The 21,414-nt window shown below is 43.8% G+C and overlaps 1 protein-coding gene across 2 annotated transcripts; it reads right to left on the reverse strand.

Moving 5' to 3' along the window:
- Positions 1–4,883: 4,883 nt before the first annotated feature.
- On the reverse strand, positions 4,884–12,132 carry LOC109759322 (stomatal closure-related actin-binding protein 1). 2 transcript variants are annotated; one of them, XM_020318148.4, is made up of 14 exons: positions 11,833–12,110; positions 10,840–11,038; positions 9,968–10,273; positions 9,692–9,820; positions 9,468–9,560; positions 8,165–8,305; positions 7,533–7,601; positions 7,372–7,455; positions 6,876–7,056; positions 6,428–6,544; positions 6,281–6,339; positions 5,856–5,990; positions 5,362–5,511; positions 4,884–5,290 (listed from the first exon to the last, which is right to left on the reverse strand). In XM_020318148.4, the coding sequence occupies exons 3-14, from the start codon at positions 10,253–10,255 to the stop codon at positions 5,252–5,254; spliced, it is 1,485 nt and encodes a 494-aa protein (XP_020173737.1). In that variant the 5' UTR covers positions 10,256–10,273; positions 10,840–11,038; positions 11,833–12,110; the 3' UTR covers positions 4,884–5,251. The 2 variants fall into 2 exon arrangements, with proteins under 2 accessions (XP_020173737.1, XP_020173736.1); XM_020318147.4 differs by lacking the exon at positions 10,840–11,038 and having other exon boundaries at positions 11,833–12,132.
- Between the last annotated feature and the right edge of the window lie 9,282 nt (positions 12,133–21,414).

A 21,414-nucleotide genomic window follows, 5' to 3' on the forward strand; every position in this document is an offset into this window, starting at 1 on the left:
TCGATGTCAGGGAGCGATAGAAAGGGACCAGGGAGGCGAACGCCTTCCATGAGGGGGTCGAAGCAGCGGGACGGTCGCCCAAGTACCAACGGCGCACCCAGATAGTCCGGGGGGTACGGACGCCACTGAAGATTTTATGAACCATTTTCAACTGGAGACATGTGTTCTGACCTCAATGTCGACCAAGCCAAGACCCCCCTCCGAGCGGAGACGACAAGCCTCGTGCCATGCAACCTGGCAGTCCCCCCCCCCCCCTCCCTCCGAAGTACTTGCTTGCCCCTTTCCAAACATGGCCCTTCTAGGCGGTCCATCTTGGCCACAATCCCTTTAGGGAGGGGTAAAACTGACATGACATGAGTGGGGATCGCAGCCAGAACCGTAGAAGTAAGTGTCAAATGGGCCTTGTGGTCAAGTGTGTGTGTGTGCACGCGCGCGCAGCCCCACCCAGGTATGCCGCTGCTCAATTTTGATCAGCAAGAAATCCAGAGCACTAGCAGGCAATTTTTCATTAGAGAGAGGTAGGCCGAGATATGTCCTGGGGAACGTTGACAGCGGATAGCTAAGTTCTACAGCCAGCAAGGCAGCACGTGCGGGGTCGACGCATATGGGGACGAATGTGCTTTTGTGGAAGTTGATAGTTAGCCCCGTGGCAGCAGAGAAGGCATCCAAAATAGATCGTAGCCCGTCGGCGGAGTCATCCTTGACGTACTGAACAACAGGACAGGGCAGGTCGTTGATAAGCGGATGTAGTAACCCGTCGGCGGAGTCATCCTCGACAACCAGTTGGTGAGAAGGTCTGCAACTATCAAGAAGAGGTAGGGCGACATAGGGTCCCCTGTCGCAGTCCCTTTTTACACTGAATCCAGCTGCCATGGACCCCCGTTCAACAACACTACCATTTTGTTGGTGGTAAGGATATTATGGATCCATGAGCACTGTCGATCACCGAACCCGCACGCCTGCATGATTATACCCAAAAGCATCCCAGCTAACTGAATCAAAGGCTTTCTTGAAATCCAATTTAAGGGCAATCGTCGGCGTCTTTCGAATACGACAGCTTCGGACCAAATCCGTTGCATACAAGAAATTATCTGTGATGCATCTCCCGGCAATAAACACAGATTGCTCAAAGGACACCAAGAGCTCAATAAATTTCTGCAGCCGTGTGGTCAAGATCCGGGAGATAATTTTCACGATGCAATTTTCAAGGGAAATGGGCCGGAATCCATCGGCCGATAGCACCACGTCACACTTCGGCAGCAGGGTAATAAAAGCACGGTTAACACCATCCAGATCCACCTCACCGGAGTAGAAATCATTCAAGAAGTCCAACAGGTCCAGAGAAACTGTGTCCCAATTTTTTTTAAAGAAGGTAGGGCCGAACTCGTCCGGACCGGGGCTGCTGTTGGACCGCATAGCCCAGACTGCTACTTTGAGCTCCTTCATGGTGAAAGACCTCTCAAGGTCATCCAGACCAGGCACGCGCGCCAAGTACATGTGAAGGTCGAAGCTCCACGAAGAAGGGGCGGCAGTGCCCAGGAGAGACGAATAAAAATTCGACAGTGGTCTAGCCTTGTCACCATGATTAAAGTGAGTGACTCCATCTGCATGCAGGACTTGAATTTGATTCTTGCGAAGACGGGCAGACGCGCCAGCATGACGGAAAGAAGTGTTGCCATCTCCAAGCTTGCAAAGCCGATAAGTATACCGTTCTCGCCAATAAATGTCAAGTTTCTTATATTCCTCAGATAGGTGGTCTTTAGCAAACGATCGGAGGAGGAGCTTAGGGGGCGAGAGTGCACGGACCTCCTCAGTCAAGTCCAGAAGTTCGATGACTGCACGGCAGTTAGAAACCTTTGGGTTACTAAGAGCCTCACCATGTTGCGTTCATTCTATTAGTCCAGGTTGCCCGATCCATCGCCGCCAATCCACTAGCCCCACTTAAGGAAGAAGAATAACAATGCGGCATTATTCCCTGTGATGACGAAGAAAGACCAACTTCTATGGCTTGAAGTAGAATAACGGGTAAAAGAAGAGTCCGAAGAGCCTAGAACCCAAGCTACCCCCCCCCCCCCCCCCCCCCCCCTCCTCCCCCCAACATAATCATTCTCTTTCCAAACAAAAAACACAACGAAGTTGCATAAAGAGTAGAAGTAAATCTCCTAGAAAACCAATGACCCATGATTCAGTCCACTGTTTGTTGTTTCTTATATGCAATTAGTATGTACACCCTCCTAGATTCATGTACCAACTAGCCATACAGTCTACCCCGCTAGCTTGTACTCTTTATTCACAACTATGAATCATTTACCCATGCAACATACCTTCACAAATCAATACTCAATCCGTTGTACTTTATCATTCAACGCTTTTTTCTCTTAATAAATCAAACAAAAATAACCAACGGGCACGCTTCTGCCCCGCTAGTAGTATTTACTCCTAGTACAAATCAAGGTCATAGGTATTCAAAGTTAACCTAGTAGACGATGAAGTGTATGTGACAGTCAACAAAAAGAACAGAGGATGTAAATTTGTATGCCTGACTATATGTACACTGTACATATGTGCTTGCAGCATGCATACAAATAATGGGTCATATGATCGAGGCACAAAACGCTCCAAGAAAAGGCTGGGGCCCTAAAGGTACTAAAGAGGTAATGAAACCTACAATGGTAGGTTATGTCAGATTCATTCTTGTTCCCTAATAAAGAGAGCTCCGTGCATCACTCGACCCAAAGCCAGTAATATCAAGACCATTTCCAAGCTATATATCTGATCGAACATTCAGTGCTTCCATTGAGGGGAAACATGCACGCATGTCCATGTAGTAGTAGCCTACTAGGTGAACAGCAAATTGATCAGGGGAAGTCTGTAATCCCCATAGAACATGAACTTATGTGATAGCATAAGACTAGCCACAATGGGTAGTAACATAGTGTAGTAATATGCCCATGTTACTACTCTATGTTACTACCTTTATAGTGGGGAGTAACATATGTGTGGTAACATACAACACTTCATTTATTAGGCTATAGATTCATCTTGTCTTGATATGTGTGATGTTACTCACATTAGTAGTAACTAGCTATGTTACCACATGCCTCTCTTTCTTTATTTATTTCTTGCCACATCATCTATATTATCTAGATATGTGTGATGTTACTACCTATGTTACTCCCATTGTGGGTAGTCTAAAAGGGCAGGCCAAGGAACAAACCGAGCAAGTGAGATTAATTTCTACCCGAGTCCAAGGAGCCTGTTCCAATGGCTTCGCTACAATAGGCCTAGGAGACGCCGGGAACAATTTTCTTACTTTTTTCCACGCCATTGCTTCATTCCTTGGCGGATGACCACAGAACTAGCGAATGATTCTGAATCATGTATCCCCTGCTCCCGTTCTTCTCCTATTTCCTTCTTGCTGTTGACTGTAACCTCTCCTAGCTGCACTACGCATGCCAACCACCATACACGATGCACGTCCTAGCTCCACCCCGCACACTACGCCCCGCCTCCGTGCTACTGAGCAGATTGCGCGTGTTGTACACTAGCCACATATGATCAATACAAAAGAGCAACAGGTAAGGTGCATTGCATCCTCCTCTTTCTCGTCTGCACTTTCAACCGCAATTTGTTGTAATCCACTTTTTTCTTTTGAAAAGGGGAATATCAATATCGCGCAAATATCAATTACACCTAGCATGTGCACTACAAGATGCCACAACGACATCCAAGATGCACACAACCAAAAAAATAGAAAAGAAAGGAAAAAAGAAGTCGCCAAGTGATTAGCAAAGTTCGCATCAACGTGTTGACAGTTATGCATAACTGGAATTTGCTACGATGGAAACTCGCGATATGTATGAGTCAAAATCTCATGAATTTTATTTAGCAAAAATGCTCTTTTTCTTCTAGACAGCATGTGGTTTTTTCAGTTTGTTTAGTCTGTTCTATAATTTTTGGAATTATGTCCTCAAGAACATGATGGATATAAATTTTTCACCAACAGAAAAATTCTTGCTGGTGGTCATTGTGTAGCTAGTGGTAGTGCAGCTGTGAAGCTGGTCGGTGGCGATCCGGGCACCAGTTAGGGCTTGCAGCTGCAGTCGACGGGGGCAAAGACCTCGAGCGTCAGACAACTCCATTTTATCTTGACATCGCTTGCAGTGTCACTCTCTTTCTTTGTTCGGGTGTTATTTTTTTCTTGTTTTTCTTATCTAACATTTTAAACCAGTATTTATAGTCCCATCTGTTTCTTCAGAGTCTGCATAGAACTTCAGACCTGCATACCAATGAAGGGATGGACTGGGACGCGGAGTCGTATGTACTCTATGAACTGGTCTTGGGCTATGTGCCAACAGTTCTCCAATTAAAGGTTTCTTGCGACGCATTCATTGGCGCGAATGAGTGACGCACATACTATCAGCTCGAAAACAGGCGCGGAGTAAAAAAAATTGGAGGGAGTACTTCATCCATTCAGTTTGAGAACGCAGCATTCTTGAAATGGTGGCAGATTTAAAATGTTATAAGTATGTAAACAGAGTACACACTAAACTGGTGAACAATCAAGGATTTCATTCACATGTTATGTTGTTTTAATTTTATTTATTTTTAGATTAAGATAAGATTTTTGAGATAGCTTATACCATGTTTTCTATTAGTATTAGTAGGTGACTTGTCTGCACCAACTAATACATGCCACGACCTGCTCTATCAACTTGCATCACCAACTCAACTCAACTCAACTAAAAAAATCGCATCACGATTTGATCATTGAGATCTCTTGATAATTTGCAGCGAACGCCGCCATTGCCTTAGATTCAGTTATGCATCCACCATTGTTGTTACCACAAGTACTGTCAAAAGAATTAGCAAGATTAGAGATGTAGTACACATCAAACATTTCTTTTATAGTGTGTAACACGTCAAACATAGCTAACTGTCCTTGCATGGGAGTATCAGAAAGAAGAGAGAAACGCCTAGCAACAACATATCGCAACGCCTGTGAAGCAGAACAACATGAACACTCGGAAGGTTGTCAGAACAACACCAAGGCGGCTAAAACGATGCCCACGGTGCCGCCTCTGAGAGCTACCACCACAAGGCCACAAGGGAACAAAACCCAGGCTACAACATATCATGAAATACACTAAAATGTACAACATCACGTTCGCTCTGCAACGCTCTGCAAGGGTCGCCTGTCGGGCCGGAGTTCGGAGGCACAAGCATCCAGCACCAGTGCGCGCCGTCTCCTTCACCAGGGAGTCTTGTCACCCGGACCTGCAAGGATGATCTGCAAAACAAACCATGAATAAGGAAAATCATGCCACGAGCATTGCACGTCGGTGAAGCTGAGGCACGTACATTGCAATCAATGGCGAATCGCCGCGCCAGCATGATGGCGGCGTTCCGCTCTCTCGCTGTTTCGAAGGCAACGGCGAAGCTGAGGTCACTCCGGGGCCGCCAAAACATCGCCTGTGAGGCTGCTTCCCCGCCACCTCGAACACCACATAGCTGATACACAACATAAATGCAGTGAGACTACTGTTACGCCAATAACAACTCATCATGATCATACAACCGACAAGTGTCAGGAAACATGACAAGTGTTGTATGATCATGCCAGCTGCATTACTGGTAACAAATAATATGTTATTGCAAATTTCATTGTAAACCTTGAAAACAAACATGTTTTATTAACGTGAAATAATTCCAGAGCAGCTGCTTTGATAATGAGCATTGCAGATACTGCCTAACCGAAATGAGCATTGCAGATACTGCCTAACCGAAAAAGAGAACATATCCCCACAAGAAAAGGAAAAAAGAGGGAGAGCAGATGCTGAGTGGCTGCAGCCTACCTGCATCGATGAGGAATAGAATTCTTTGGCGACCACTGTCTTCCCTTTTGAAAGTCTCATCCGCAATCTCCCCACATTGAGAACATGAACAGCCTCTTTCGGCTGATCAATTCCATTCAACTGAAGCACAACAACCTGCAATGAGACGCAGAGCATTGGGAACTTAAGAAACAATAGTAGTTCAAGATATGGAAAGGCGGTTTTGTGGTCTCAATTGTAAAAATAAGAGCAGCGGGTGGCACTAGGACAAGTACTGCTAGGCATGACAACTTCTAACTGTTATACTGCCAAACTTTGCCATGCCAATACAGACTCCTTATTTGGTACAAGTAAAAACACCACAAAGATTTCTGCAAATTGAAATCCCTACATTGCATATAGTTAGAATAAATATCATAAAGTTGGAAAGGATAGTATGGTCATACATTGAACTCAGTTTCAGGTTTTCTTACGAGTGTCTCTACATAATCCACCAGTCCAGCATCTGCTAAGAATATCAAGCTTATATTAGTCAACTAATAAACAAGAGATGCACATACTTATGCCTAACAGATGTGTTCAGTTAAACAAACCAGGGTCTACTAGCCCAGCTGTCTTTGCTATTGCAGTTTCACCCCCAAAATTGATTTCAGCTTGCATGTAACGTCCAACATCATTTGGCTCTGGAGCATATGCTGGTCTTGTGGCACCTACAGAAGTTCCATGGCAACAAATGTTAGAGAAGCACTAGGGATGTGAATTTGAGTTGAAGATTAAAATGGTTGGCCGATATGGCAAACCTAACGAAGTGACCAAAACTTGACAATCATAATTCACCAGGCAATGCTTGCCTGTTCCCTTCTCAATAGCTTACAGATAGAGGTACCGAAGGAACAAGAAAAATGGAGCAATTTTTTTATTTTTTGAGCAACTATGTTCAAGAGGACAATAATATGAAAAATAATTAATTAGAGAGACACCTCTAGGTTTCGAGATCACAGTGCAATGAGAGAGAGAGAGAGAGAGAGAGAGAGACTCCACCTGAAATAATCTCTTTGTTGCTTTCTTTTGGGTGTATCCGGAACCACTGGACCGAAATATTTGAGAAATCCATGGGAGTACCGTTCTGACAAACTATGTGTAGCATTGAACCTAAGCACTGGAGACCCTCCAAATCAAACACGGGAATGTCGTTTCCTTTTAGTCTTTTGTGCAGTTCCAACTGGTAAAAAGACCTTGCAAATCAGTAATATATATAACATGTATTCTGTTATGCTCTAAAAAAATTCTCTACTCACTGGAAGTATTTCAGATGATGAAAACTTGGAACAAAAGAGTTTGAGACTGCTAGCCACATACCATAACAGATATGATGTATGTGTGTCATATCAAACATTGCATTCTTAGTGAAATAAATACATTTGTACTCAATGATTTCAGTGATGATGTGAACATTGAATATGAAGATGTTTTGAAACTAGCCTAGCCATGCCGAATAAGTACAAAAACATCTTAGGCTAGCATCGGTAACACATACCTCTTTCAAAAGATTGACACAATCCACGGACTTCTCAGTGAACGTCTTACGTAAAGTTTTGATTTCATTTTCCAGATCCATTGCCTGGAGAAGTAATGAATGTGAAGTAGAATTGACATTCCAATTTGTGTAAAGCTGTGAATAATTATAACAAACTCTACCTTGCTAGGGCAATGCAGCATTTTTATTCTCCTGGCCACTCTAACTTCTTTCTTTAGTTCCTCCATATCCTTCCAAACAGAAAATAAATGTCACAACTCAGACACATATTGATGAATTCAAAGCAAAGCAACCTCTGGAACTCTGGATGTATAAAAGAGCATATAGCAGGGGACTAGAATCAAGTATTGGACCAAATGGAACTGAAGCCTCAAAGCTAACCAAGATAAATAAAGGAGCAACAAATAAAAATGCAATGTTTCTCAGCAGAAAAATGCAATGTGCTAAGCTTAGTATGCATGATATTGGATTATATCATCTCAAATTGCACAGGTGCACAAAAGGTACCTCTCGTTACTTCAAAATTTATGATAATGTATGTATTGCCACATAAAAACTCGAAGAAATCTTCAGAATTACTATGCAGATTATGTATGTACCAATTCAGCCAAGGAAAATAGCTTGCCAGAATACAGTATGTAAGCAAGTAAGCAACAACATAAGAGGAGGAAGAGCAAGTAAAAGAACAGTTAAAGTAAACAAGCTTCACTTCATGAACTAGCTTGTAGCCTTGCAGTAACTGGTAAGTAACAATTAAGGAAGGTGAGAAGCTTTAAAAAAAATATCAACGTACTTGCTTCCCAGTTCTTTTGGACATCTTTTCATGCTCCTGAAGTGCTTCTTGAACTCTTTGAACTGCAGACCTAGCACTCTCTACCTCCGTATTGGCATTAACTCTTTCTTCTTCAACAATTCTCTTGGCATCTTCAGAAGCCTATGAGCAAGACAAAAAAAAACTTCAAATTCTATAAACAAAGGACAATATACAAAGGGTGTTGAGAGCAGCACAGCAGGTAGGAGCATGGGAGCATTTATACTTGGAATATACCTTTTTCGATATTGTGTAAAGCAATCTAACCCTGGTTAAGATAATTAGCGCGCTGTGCTCACTTGACTAATTGCATGTTTCTGACGGAGTCACATTTGGAAAATCAGGTGAAAATCTTGAGACATATCGACTACACATTTACACAAGCCGCCAACTTTTGAGGGGAATGCCGTGTAGTAATGTATATTTTCTTCCCTATGGTAATCAAATTGCATTGACACAAACTTTCTTTTTCCATAAATTGTATTGTAAGATAAAACAAACATTACTCTAATTTAGATACGTGTGCATTCCTTCCCAACTAAAATAAATATGTTTCTTTGGTAACGAAATCCCTAAAACTAGGATCAATGGGTATATACTCCTTAACTGAATATGCAGTCTTTATATGTTTTCAATCGACCTCCAAAACTAAATACATTTATTAGTTCCTAGGTACGAGTTCTTTTAAGAGCTTTTAAAAACTTCTCGCTAGGCAAGAGAAGCAGGTACGAGTTATTTTCCTGAAGACTTCAGGACTTAAGCAATAAAGTGCACCCCTTCATAGATATATCTCATAAAAAGATCAATCTTCTCTACTACTCCCTCCGTCCGGAAATACTTGTCATCTAAATGAATAAAAGGGGATGTATCTAGATCTCCCTCCGTCCGAAAATACTTGTCATCAAAATGGACAAAAAGGGATGTATCTAGAACTAAAATACATCTAGATACATCCCCTTTTATTCATTTTGATGACAAGTATTTCCGGACGGAGGGAGTAGTACATAACTGTCAACTAAGGCTCATTTCTCTTCTGCTTAATATAATGATGCGCAGCTTTCCTGCGTGCTCGAGGAAAAAAGAACTGCCAATTAAGAAAGCAAATACGCATTTAAGTCGGTCGTGAATTATAAGTAGTACAACTACCAAATGAAGGATTCATGATACTGAGAACTTTGACATTATTCGAGTACATAGATTCTGATTCTGGAACATATCAAACCTCATGTTTGTAAAATCTAATGCTACAGCACTGGAAAGGGTAAACAAACAAACTGGAACATACCAGCTTTAATGATTTCGCTAATTCTGTGACCTCTGTTTTTTGTTGAATCAACTCAGCTTCTCTTTTGGAGAGCTGAACTGCAAGAATTTCCACCTGGAAAATAGCATAACTTTAATCAAATGAGAACATGCCAGCTTTAATGATCACTAGATGTAAATATAACTTAAAATGAAAGATGAAGCTACAAGAAAAACGCCTGAAGTATAGGATATGAAGAAACCAACCATAGAAATAGACTCCTCAATTTCGTCCTTAGTTTTGCCCGTGACTTGACCTCTCAGTGACTCCAATACACTCTTTAGATTTTTCAGGAGAATGTCTCGCTCCAACAAAGCCACTTGTCTCCATTTAACCTGATGGTTTGAACAAGTCAACCAAAAAATAAATTCATAACCTAAGAAAAACATATATTCATTAACTAAACTGATTGGCATGTGGCATGGAGGCAATCATGCACTAAATACAAAAGGTCTGTTGGAGAAGAATGCAAAGGTCTGAACCTCTTTAGACAACAGAGTGGCAGTGTTGAGTCCCTTCTCAAACTTCATTGCAAGCTCACGGACTGAGAAGCGCTGACGGCGATCAAGCAGTTCCTCCGTCTCCTTAGCAACAACCTCCTTGAGAGGCGGCACTTCTGGGCCATCTGCCAGCTTGATCACAATGCCGTTTGAACCATTCTTGTAGGTAGGAAATTTGTTTCTTATGATATTTGCTGGACGCAGTGGCCCTGGTCGTATGTCCTCATTCTTTGTCTTGCGCCCATAATCAAGAGTTGCTGCCCAGGTCATCTATAAAATACAAATCTCCTGCAATTTTCACACAATATTTTTTTTCGTCAACACAAAAGTTGCATTAAATACGACGCGTGCATAACAGATTAGCGTTTGAGAAATTATTCCTGCTAAAAGTGATGCACAAGGCAATGGAACAATGACTCGGAGCTAAAGTTGTGAAATCGAATCCAAGAATGCAAAAGTTGGGAACAGGCTGGATAAGCTATAACATATGATCTAATTGTACTTAAAACCTAGAGCTTTGTGTGAAACAAGTGATAAACATAAGACGGTCTTATCTTTCAAGAGGCAACCTAATTAATCAAATAAAACCAGAAAACATGAAAGCAAAGAGAGTAGGCCCTCAGAAAGAACCAAAATGGTTGATTACACACCAGCAAACTTTCGGGGGCAGGCATAATTGTAGGTGGTTGGCAAAATTATGTGCCGTCATTCATGAACCTACCTCCCACTAAATTAGCAGCATAATATACTACTGTACCAACGGAAAATTAGTGAGGAGCGGGGACAAAAGCCTCCACCAACGGAAAACTTACACTAGGAATGAAATTAAAATGATAGCGTAACAAACTGCTTACAGCACTTTGTTGAATTCCGCATAAAGGGCACAGCTGAGAGGACGGCAAGAATGCAACTTTATCAGCGAACAAGGCATTTTTCCGCTTTACAGTTGGAAGTGGTCCACCCTTGTCCATTGTTGGTTAGGCTACAGAGGAGGCTCGATAAAGTAAAGTAACACAGCATCCAAATCCTGTTTAACCCTGATGAAGATAGCGCCTAAAATACATAGGCCCTGAAGATTAGGAATTTTCTCACGAGGCAAGTGACACAAGGCAAATGGCAAAGCTAATTAGCTACACAGTTGTATTGCCACCTCATTAATTTACTCCACATACAGAACGCGAAACAAACTCTGAGATGTGGAAATCTAGAAGGCCTTCCTTATTTAGATCACATAAACGAAAGACAAAAACCGTTGTTAATTAGAGGGATGAAGACGGTAAGGTTGCTGAAAGCAGATCACTGTGGCATCTAGGACTAATATTGTACTGTACTGTACAGTTGTGACTTGGACCGAAAGATAAGATGGTACTTTAGACCCATAAATAAAATACAGTACTCTATTATGCCTGCTAGTTCCCCCGACCGCAATGCAAGTATTGCAAGCCCTGCATGGCCCCATCGTCAAGACATAAACAATGCAAGTACAGCTGTAGTACCCCTACTTAATTACTCCGTTGGTTTGTACTACTCCACACGACACGGAGACGAAATTCCCTGTACAGCTGTATTACTCCGTTGGTTCAGCTCCTTCTTCTTCTCGCGGCGCTCAACTGCTCCACCCGTGGTTTAATCTCCAGGCCGAACCCAGCGACGGATTGGAAAGCGTCTACCGGCTAAGCTAATACGTACGTAGTACTACTTTGAAGGGAGCAAGGAGAGAAGAAGTTACATTTTTACCCGCACGCTAATTGAGCAGGAAGATGCAAAATCTCAGCAACGAAAAGAAGGAGCTGAACCCTCGCAAAAAAAAAGAGCTGAAAATAAATGAAATCCGGACAAGAACTGACCCCGCAATGCGCGCGCGTGCGTCGGCCTGGGCCTGGACCTGGACCGGAGTCCTCCTCCACGCAGGGCCGGGCGCGGCGGAATCGGCGGCGCAATGGGGCTGATCCGGCGAGGGCGAGCAGAGCAGACCTGCGGGGATTTGGGGATCTTGTTTGCGAGGATGAGGGGTTTGCGCCGAGGATGGAGGGAAGGGAAGGAAGGAGACAGTTTTCTGCGCGGGGTTTGCTTTGCCTCTCTCTCTCTCTCTCTGCGCCTTCTTCAAGGAAGGAGTGGGGAGTGGGCTAGGAGGCTAGTGCCTGCCCGGTACAGCGGGTGGCAGCTTTGAATAGCCTCTCCGGCCTCCGTCCGGTGACTCTCTCTCTCTCTCTCACTCACAAACTCGGTGGCTGGCTAGGTCCACGCGCAAGTGCACCTTCTTTCTATGCTGCGTCCTCATTGTGGTTGATAAGGCAGGACCAGCCAGTATAGTGCATGGGGATTACAAGAGTACGTGGTTTTCTTTCTTTTCCATCCCTTCCACATGGATAATGATCCTCTCACGTACTACGTCCATCCTTGTATTATTGATTTCATGAGTTTGACTCGCATGATGAGTTCGAAACGGAGCCGTCGTGACAGCCCACAAAGTTGATGTATGATGTTGACTTGTTTCTTTCTTTTATTTAGGTAGGTACATACTTGTTTCTTCTTCCTCTTTTTTCAGGAAAAAATGAACACATGATCGCACTCCGTTCAAAATTTCATCGTCCGGTCATTTATATCAACTAGCACAAATGCCGTGTGTTTGCTACGAAAGCCATGAAAAACGAGGAGTTATCACCAACTTAGAAGATCGTCAAAAAATGATGGTATCTTTACAGTTGTTGCATGATTTACGACTATAAAGAGAGTGGAAATATAACGAAAGAGTCTAGGATGATTATCCACCCGATGTACCAGGCACTAAGAGCATATGCAGTCACGGTGGGCAAATCCAGCTCCACAAACGCCCCGAACGCGCCTGGGTGCGTCCGCGGTCACTGACCAGGCACACCTCATATTTGCCACTCTGCATCCGCGTATATCATATCCTGCGCCTATATCCATACTACACATGCAACATTGAGCTCCTCCACGTGATCAAACAACGGACAACAAAAATTGGTTGCAAACGAACACAAGATCGGATACAAAACAGACATTAACAAACTTTCCAACATCCAAAAGATCATCTTAGTTCGTCACCAGACAAGTTCTTAAACTTCTATAACTAAAAACGATATAAACATATGAGGAGGGGGGCGAGATCACCACTTCCTCGCCAGGCCTTTGCCCTTTCGGTCGTCGGCGCAGCTGTAGGCGTCCGCGGCTGGTGGAGGGTTTTGGTCGTCGGAGGAGGAGGTGCAGCTATCGCTGTCGCTGTCACCGTCATCGGAGTCGGAGAGGACGATGAGCCTCTTCATCCAACGGACAGCCCTATCCTGCTCCCGCTTCAACTTGGCGACCTGAGTCACCTCCGCCGTTGCCTCCTTCGCCTCGCGCTCCGACTGCTCAATAGCAAGCTGGAGTGCCTTGGCGTTCTTCCGTCGGAGGCAGCGAGCGCCCATCTCCGTCGTCGTGAGGGACCGGCGGTAGAACCGTGTGAGGAGTCGCTCGTCCTCGTTGGGCTCCGCCTGCATCCCGCGGCGGCAGCGCGCGGACTGCTCTACTGCGTCCCTCTCCCGTGCCCGCTGGCTCTCGCAGCACGCGGCACGCGCCTCCGATTCCGGAGTGCACGTGTGGGCCGGTGACGCAGGCACTAGCACCCTCCGCTGCCCCGCGTGGAGGAGCGGCCGGCGGGGGAAGGAGACGGCGCGGGGTTGGTGCAGACTACGCTGTCTTGGCAGAGCTACGCGCGGGCCAGGAGGGTCCAGCTCCGGCATCCATGTTGCGTCGGCGCGGGAGCTGCGGCGACGCTCCAGATCCGGAGCTGCCACCGGTGTCCACCTTGGACCGCTCAAAGCAATGCGGAGGGCCATCTCCTCCTCATAGTCGAGGTCGGAGCCGGAGTCGCTGCCGAAGCTGGACATCGGAGTGGATGGGATAGGAATCGGAGAGAAAGAGGAGAGGACGGAGCAAGAGAGAGAGTGAGCTAGGATTCGGAGCGAAGCGCCCGAATTGGGGTTTTTGTAGTACAGCGGTGGGGTCGGTGGTGGGCCGGGCCTGTCAGGCAGATGCGCCCGGGCGTGCTCAGGTCCCATATACGTTCTAGATTTGGGCTGTAGTCTAGGGGTGCCGGTCAGCCCAAACGTTTGTCCACGGTTTAAAAGGTCTGGTAAGATTTATTTATTTTGACTGGTCAGTGCCTGGACAGCCTGTCCGAAAGTTCAAGACTGGTATAGGTTCGATTGTAGATGCTCTAACTAGCTTGATGCTAGGTCCACGACAAATGCACCTTCTTTCAATGTTGCGTGCGTCCTGGCTATGGTTGAGTACGTAGATTTCTTTTCCATCCACATGGATAATCATCCTCTCACGTACGTATACGTCCTTGTAGTATTATTGATTTGCGTTTGACTGGCATGATTAGTTTAAAACGGAGCCCTCGTGACAGCCAAGAAAGTTGATATATGACGCTGACTTGTTTCTTTTTTTCTTTATTTAGGGACTTGTTTCTTCTTCCTCTTTTCAGAAAAAAGAAAAACAAGACACTCCGGGTTCAAAATACCACCGTCAGGTCATTTATTGGGCCCGTGATTTGTGGATGTTAATTATACGAATGAAATGAACCAAAGCCTTTGAAATCGCCATGCTACATGGAGAATGCACGTCGTTTCAAAGCTACATGTAGTGACACTCACACATGATACTTCGAAATCCGGTCTATATACCATTTTAAAATGTCTTGATGCTGTAATAAATGGTGGAGCTAGTAGTAGCAACTTTTTCGTCAATAATAGTGATCCTTCCTAAATCGATGATCAAACATACAGATATCCATTTTTCATATATTCCGATGTTGCTTACATTATATTTATGATCAGGCGCCGACATCTTTTAATAATACTTCTAAGAAGTTTCAAACAATCGAAATTATGCACAATTAGACACTATGCATGATGAATTTTGCTAAAACCTAATGTTATAATTATATATAATGCCTAGTTGAAAAAATGAAATAAAATATTAACAACCTAAGGACTTTCAATGTGTGATTTGTAACTCCGCGACAGAAAAATGCAACCACCTGTTTGCTTGCGTGTTGTGTCGTTGCCAAAATCATATGGAGCTCTATTCTTCAGTCGGCCAATCTTCAGGTTGTCGTACCCGCCATGAATCAGGAGCTTGCCATCGTGGAGTGTTGTGACTGACGTCTACCACGACATACTCCCTCCGCTCGGAATTACTTGTCGCAGAAATGGATGTATCTAGACGTATTTTAGTTATAGATACATTCATTTTTATCCACTTTTGAGACAAGTAATTTGGAACGGAGGGAGTAGATAGGAAGAGACTAGATTGCTTGTTTGTCTTCGTGGTTTGGGCTATTTGACGTGAAAGGAATGCTCGCGTCTTCGACAATAAAATCCCGACAATTCTACATGTTGTCCATAAACTTAAGATTGATGTTGGGTTCTGGTTTAGGAAGCTTTATAGCATCTACAACCGCATGTTGCAAATTTGGGCCCTCAAACATCCGCTGACGCACCTGGATGCGTCCGCGGATAGTGATGGGGGGCTCAAATTTTACCATTTGCAACCACATACCCTATTTACAAAACATCTATTACATGCAGGGCTATGCATGACGGTCATCCCGTCCGTCTTGGCCGTCTGGGCAGCCAAAACACACCGAAAATTGCTCATACTTCAGATTTTCACACCCGTACTAGTCCCACCTCGCCGTGTGATGAGCTACTCGACTGACTTAAATAGTCGGGTCATCTAGAAGCGATAAGGTTCTGACATCATTGCATCATTTATTAAGAATGTAGACCGCCACTATGAATCTTCTATTTTTAGCACATAGAAGATTCATAGTCAAGGTCTATCTCTTTGACAAGGGAGACATTCGTGTACGTAGTGCTTTTTATGAATCACTGTGTGTCGATGAAAACTGATGAACAAGATAAAAATCTACTATCATTGTAGTAGGGGTATCAACGTACATGAACGAGACGAACTTGACAGTCGATGAACAACTATCAGTTAATAAAATGCACTCTAGTGTCAAGTTATTTCGCTCACGCAGCAAGAATTGATAGACCTACACGACAATAGGATGAGAAAGGACGGAGCTTCTGTCGCTGCAGGTGGGACCGCTACGACCTGCAATGGAGTCGGCGGATGCGCCCGTGCGCCCTCATATCCGCCCCATATTTGGGCTAGATATGAGGGGTGCTGGTCAGCCAGGACATTTGAGACTCGTTTGGGATGCTCGAATGGGTGGAAATTTTGTGACCGGACCGTTTGTCCGGACGTTTGAGATGGGTTTGAGGTGTCCGATTGTAAATGCTATTAGGCCTTTTTTCAGTGTAGTTTGTGACTCCTTGGTCGTTGCTACTGATGTATAGTTTAGTTTGTTTTACCTGGCTCGGCCCATTGGTATGGTAGTTCTACTCAAGGCCTTTGGTTATTCCTCGCTTGGTAAAATGGTTGGGGAGTGGGGACGCAAAGCTAGGCTTGTCTTTGCCAAAGCAAAAGCACCGACCATCGCCAGCTTAACTGTATCCTCTCACATCCACCGCGGCGTCCAACTCTGTGTGCTCAGCAGCTCGCGCGTGTCGTTTCTCAAATCGTAGTGCAGCGGGATCACTTATTAACTTCAGCTCACCATATCGCCCCCGCACAAGATCCAACCGCATGATTCGAGGAGAGAGCAAAGCGAAGAGGGTGGGCCCAAGACAGCTGCGGCCGGTGCCGCAAATCACGGAGCATGCGGGCCCCGCCAGCTTCGCGCCATCGGACGGAGGGAGAGCTCGCGCAGCGCGGACGCGCCGGATCGGTGGCGCCAGGAGGCCCGTCTGACGCGGTACCAACCGTTATGACTGGTTCAAGCCCAAAAACAAAACCGTTACTTATGAATTTTGGCCCCTGCACCCCCGTACAGTTATTTAATTTCTAATAATGCTCTCTGGCGAGGATTCGAGATTAAATTAGACGACCCACACCAAATCACGCGGCGAGTGATTGCCAATCTATCTCTGCTACCTAATCTTCCACAATCTCTCGAGTCCAGAAAATACTCCCTCCGTTTTCTACCTATAAGACCTTTTAGAGATTTTAATATAAACTACATACGAAGCATGCATTTTAGAGTATAGATCCACTTATTTTACTTCATATGTAGTTTGTATTGAAATCTCTAAAATGTCTTATATGTTTAGAAACACGGGAGTACGTAACATTGCCTTTTGCCCCCTCGTCCCGCCCCTTTCGCTTGTCGTCGTACCCCATTTCACCTCTCACGTCCAGTTTCTTTCGATTAGTTTTTTTCAACAACTGGTTCCCGCATCTACCTTTTCTTTTGCGGGTAAGTTCCCACGTCCTCCTTCCTCGTAGTCTCGCATCCGACGCCTTTAACACAATGACACTTCCTGACTAAATTTCGCTATATTGTATAGTGCATGATCTAATCACCAGTTCCTCATCTATGTCTCTCTCTCTCGCCCCCCTCTCTCTCATGCCACTTCATCTTATCCGCATCAATTGGAACAGATAGTTGAAGGTCTGGGACGAGGCAAATGTGGCGGCGGCAGTGTACAACGCGTGTATGATTCGGGAAGGAGAGTGCAGCAGTGTAAGAGCATCTCTAGCGGATCCCGCAAATGGGCGGCCCGTAAAACTCGTTTGAGGGCTTCCGCAACTTTTTTTTACAGGACCGCAACCCTCGGCGGAACAGTTCCCGTAAAACTGTCCCGTAAAGTAGTGTAAGAGCATCTCTAGCAGATCCCGCAAACGGCCGGCCTGTAAAACTCGTTCGAGGGCTCCCACAAAAAAATTTACGGGACGGGTTTACGAGAACTGTTCCGTCAGAGGGCTCGCAGTCCTGCAAATGCAATTATAGGCAAATATTGTCAAGTTCATCATCACAAGTGCATAAAAACTAGTACATCAGACTGTGGGGCTGTGCCCTGCTGTAGTTAGTAAAAAAAACTAATACATCATCATATATATACATCACTAGTTGATCATCTACTAGTTTATCACATCCAAAATCATGCGCAACAAATGTGGTATCAAGTTTAGGCTCATGAATGCACGATAAAACAAGACAAAAGATACTCAAATGACATAGATTAATCAAGCAACATTCTCATTGTTGCGAAGAACGTTGATACGTCTCCGTCGCATCTAGTTTTCCAAACACTTTTGCCCTTATTTTGGACTCTAACTTGCATGATTTGAATGGAACTAACCCGGACTGACGCTGTTTTCAGCAGACTTTCCATGGTGTTATTTATGTGCAGAAACAAAAGTTCTCGGAATGACCTGAAACTCCACGGAACGTCTATTTGGAAATAATAAAAAATCCTTGCAAAAGATGAAGACAAGGGGGCCCACACCCTGTCCACGAGGGTGGGGGCGCGCCCTCCCCCCTAGGGCGCGCCCCCTACCTCGTGGGCCCCCTGGAGCTCCTCCGATCTCAACTCCAACTCTATATATTTGCTTTCAGGGAGAAAAAAATCAGAGAGAAGAAATCATCACGTTTTACGATACGGAGCCACCGCCAAGCCCTAAAACCTCTCGGGAGGGCTGATCTGGAGTCCGTTCGGGGCTCCGGAGAGGGAGATTCTTCGCCGGCGTCATCATCAACCATCCTCCATCACCAATTTCATGATGCTCACCGCCGTGCGTGAGTAATTCCATCGTAGGCTTGCTGGACGGTGATGGGTTGGATGAGATCTATCATGTAATCGAGTTAGTTTTGTTAGGGTTTGATCCCTAGTATCCACTATGTTCTGAGATTGATGTTGCTATGACTTTGCTATGCTTAATGCTTGTCACTAGGGCCCGAGTGCCATGATTTTAGATCTGAACCTATTATGTTTTCATGAATATATGTGAGTTCTTGATCCTATCTTGCAAGTCTATAGTCACCTACTATGTGTTATGATCCGGCAACCCCGAAGTGGCAATAATCGGGACCACTCCCGGTGATGACCATAGTTTGAGGAGTTCATGTATTCACTATGTGCTAATGCTTTGTTCCGGTACTCTATTAAAAGGAGGCCTTAATATCCCTTAGTTTCCATTAGGACCCCGCTGCCACGGGAGGGTAGGACAAAAGATGTCATGCCTACATTACATTGATGAATTGGAGCTAGTTCTGTGTCACCCTATGTTATGATTGTTACATGATGAACCGCATCCGGCATAATTCTCCATCACCAATCCAATGCCTACGAGCTTTTCATATATTGTTCTTCGCTTATTTACTTTTCCGTTGCTACTGTTACAATCACTACAAAACACCAAAAATATTACTTTTGCTTCTGTTACCTTTGTTACCGTTACCACTACTATCATATTGCTTGCTACTAAATACTTTGCTGCAGATACTAAGTTATCCAGGTGTGGTTGAATTGACAACTCAGCTGCTAATACTTGAGAATATTCTTTGGCTCCCCTTGTGTCGAATCAATAAATTTGGGTTGAATACTCTACCCTCGAAAACTATTGCGATCCCCTATACTTGTGGGTTATCAAGACTATTTTCTGGCGCCGTTGCCGGGGAGCATAGCTCTATTCTTTGAGTCACTTGGGATTTATATCTGCTGATCACTATGAAGAACTTGAAAGACACTAAGACAATAATTTATCCCTCAACTACGAGGGGAGGTAAGGAACTGCCATCTAGCTCTGCACTTGATTCACCTTCTCTTTTGAGTAAGCTTGCGACACCTAATCCTGCTTCTGCTATTCGTTCTGATATGTCGCATGTTATTGATGATGCCACTTCTGCTATGCATGATACTTATGATGAAACTACTTCTATGCTTGATACTACTGTGCCCCTTAGTGAATTTCTTGATGAACAAATTGCTAGGGCTAGAGAGAAAGAAATTATTGAAACTGATTATATTGATGAAAGTGATGATGAAGACTTGCATGTTATTCCTGAGGATTATGTTTTTGATAAAGAAGCTTCTTTAGCTATTTAGGTTGCAAAGATAGATATGAACTCAAGAGGTTATTAGCTAAATAGAATCAGCAATCTCTTAATGATAGAATGAAACCTGACCCTGCTTTTGCTACTTCACCTATCCGTGTTACCGATAAGGATTATGAATTCTCTGTTGATCCTGATATGATTACTTTGGTTGAATCTGATCCTTTTCATGGCTATGAATCTGAAACTGTTGTGGCACATTTTACTAAATTAAACGATATAGCCACCCTGTTTACTAATGATGAGAGATCTCGCTACTTTTATATCCTTAAAATATTTCTGTTCTCATTAAAGGGTGATGCTAAGATATGGTTTAATTCTCTTGATCCTGGTTGTGTGCGTAGTCCCCAGGATATGATTTATTACTTCTATGCTAAATATTTCCCTGCTCATAAGAAACAAGCTGCTTTGAGGGATATATACAATTTTGTGCAAATTGAAGAAGAGAGTCTCCCACAAGCTTGGGGGAGGCTTCTCAAGTTACTTAATGCTTTGCCTGATCATCCTCTTAAGAAAAATGAAATACTTGATATCTTTTATAATGGACTAACCGATGCTTCCAGAGATTACCTGGATAGTTGTGCTGGTTCTGTTTTCAGGGAAAGAACACCGGATGAAGCTGAAATTCTATTGAATAATATGTTGACAAATGAAAATAATTGGACACTTACTGAGCCAATTCCTGAGCCAGCTCCTGAGCCAATTCCTGAGCCTATTCCTAAACCAACTCCGAAGAAGAGAGGTGTTCTATTTCTCAGTCCTGAAGATATGCAAGAGGCAAAGAAATCTATGAAAGAAAAAGGTATAAAAGCTGAAGATGTTAAGAATTTACCTCCTATTGAAGAAATACATGTTCTTAATTTACCGCCTGTTGAAGAAACATATGATCTTAATCCATTACCTATTGAAGAAACTCATGGTCTTGATAACCCGACACAGGTAGTAAAGGTAAATTCTCTCTATAGATATGATAAAGCTGAAATCCCTCCTACTAAAATTGCTAGCCAATGCTTGGATGAGTTTGATAACTTTATGGTTAAGCAAGAAGATTTCAATGCTTATTTTGGTAGACAATTAAAACAAAATGCTTATATGATTGAACACTTGGGTGATTATATGTCTAGAGTTAAAGGTGAACTTAAACTCATTAGTAAACATGCTTCTATGGTTACCACTCAAGTAGAACAAGTACTTAAGGCTCAAAATGATTTGCTCAATGAAATGAATAGTAAGAAAAATGATTATGCTGTTAGAGTGGCTACTAGAACTGGTAGAATGACTCAGGAACCTTTGTATCCTGAAGGCCACCCCAAGAGAATTGAGCAGGATTCTCAGAGAAATAATATTGATGCACCTAGTCCTTCTAAAAAGAAGAAAAAGAAAAATGATAGAACTTTGCATGCTTCTAGTGAACCTACTGCTGAAACACCTGAGAATCCAAATGATATATCTA

This window comes from Aegilops tauschii, chromosome 5 (genome assembly GCF_002575655.3).
Source record: "Aegilops tauschii subsp. strangulata cultivar AL8/78 chromosome 5, Aet v6.0, whole genome shotgun sequence".
Taxonomy (NCBI): Eukaryota; Viridiplantae; Streptophyta; class Magnoliopsida; order Poales; family Poaceae; genus Aegilops; species Aegilops tauschii.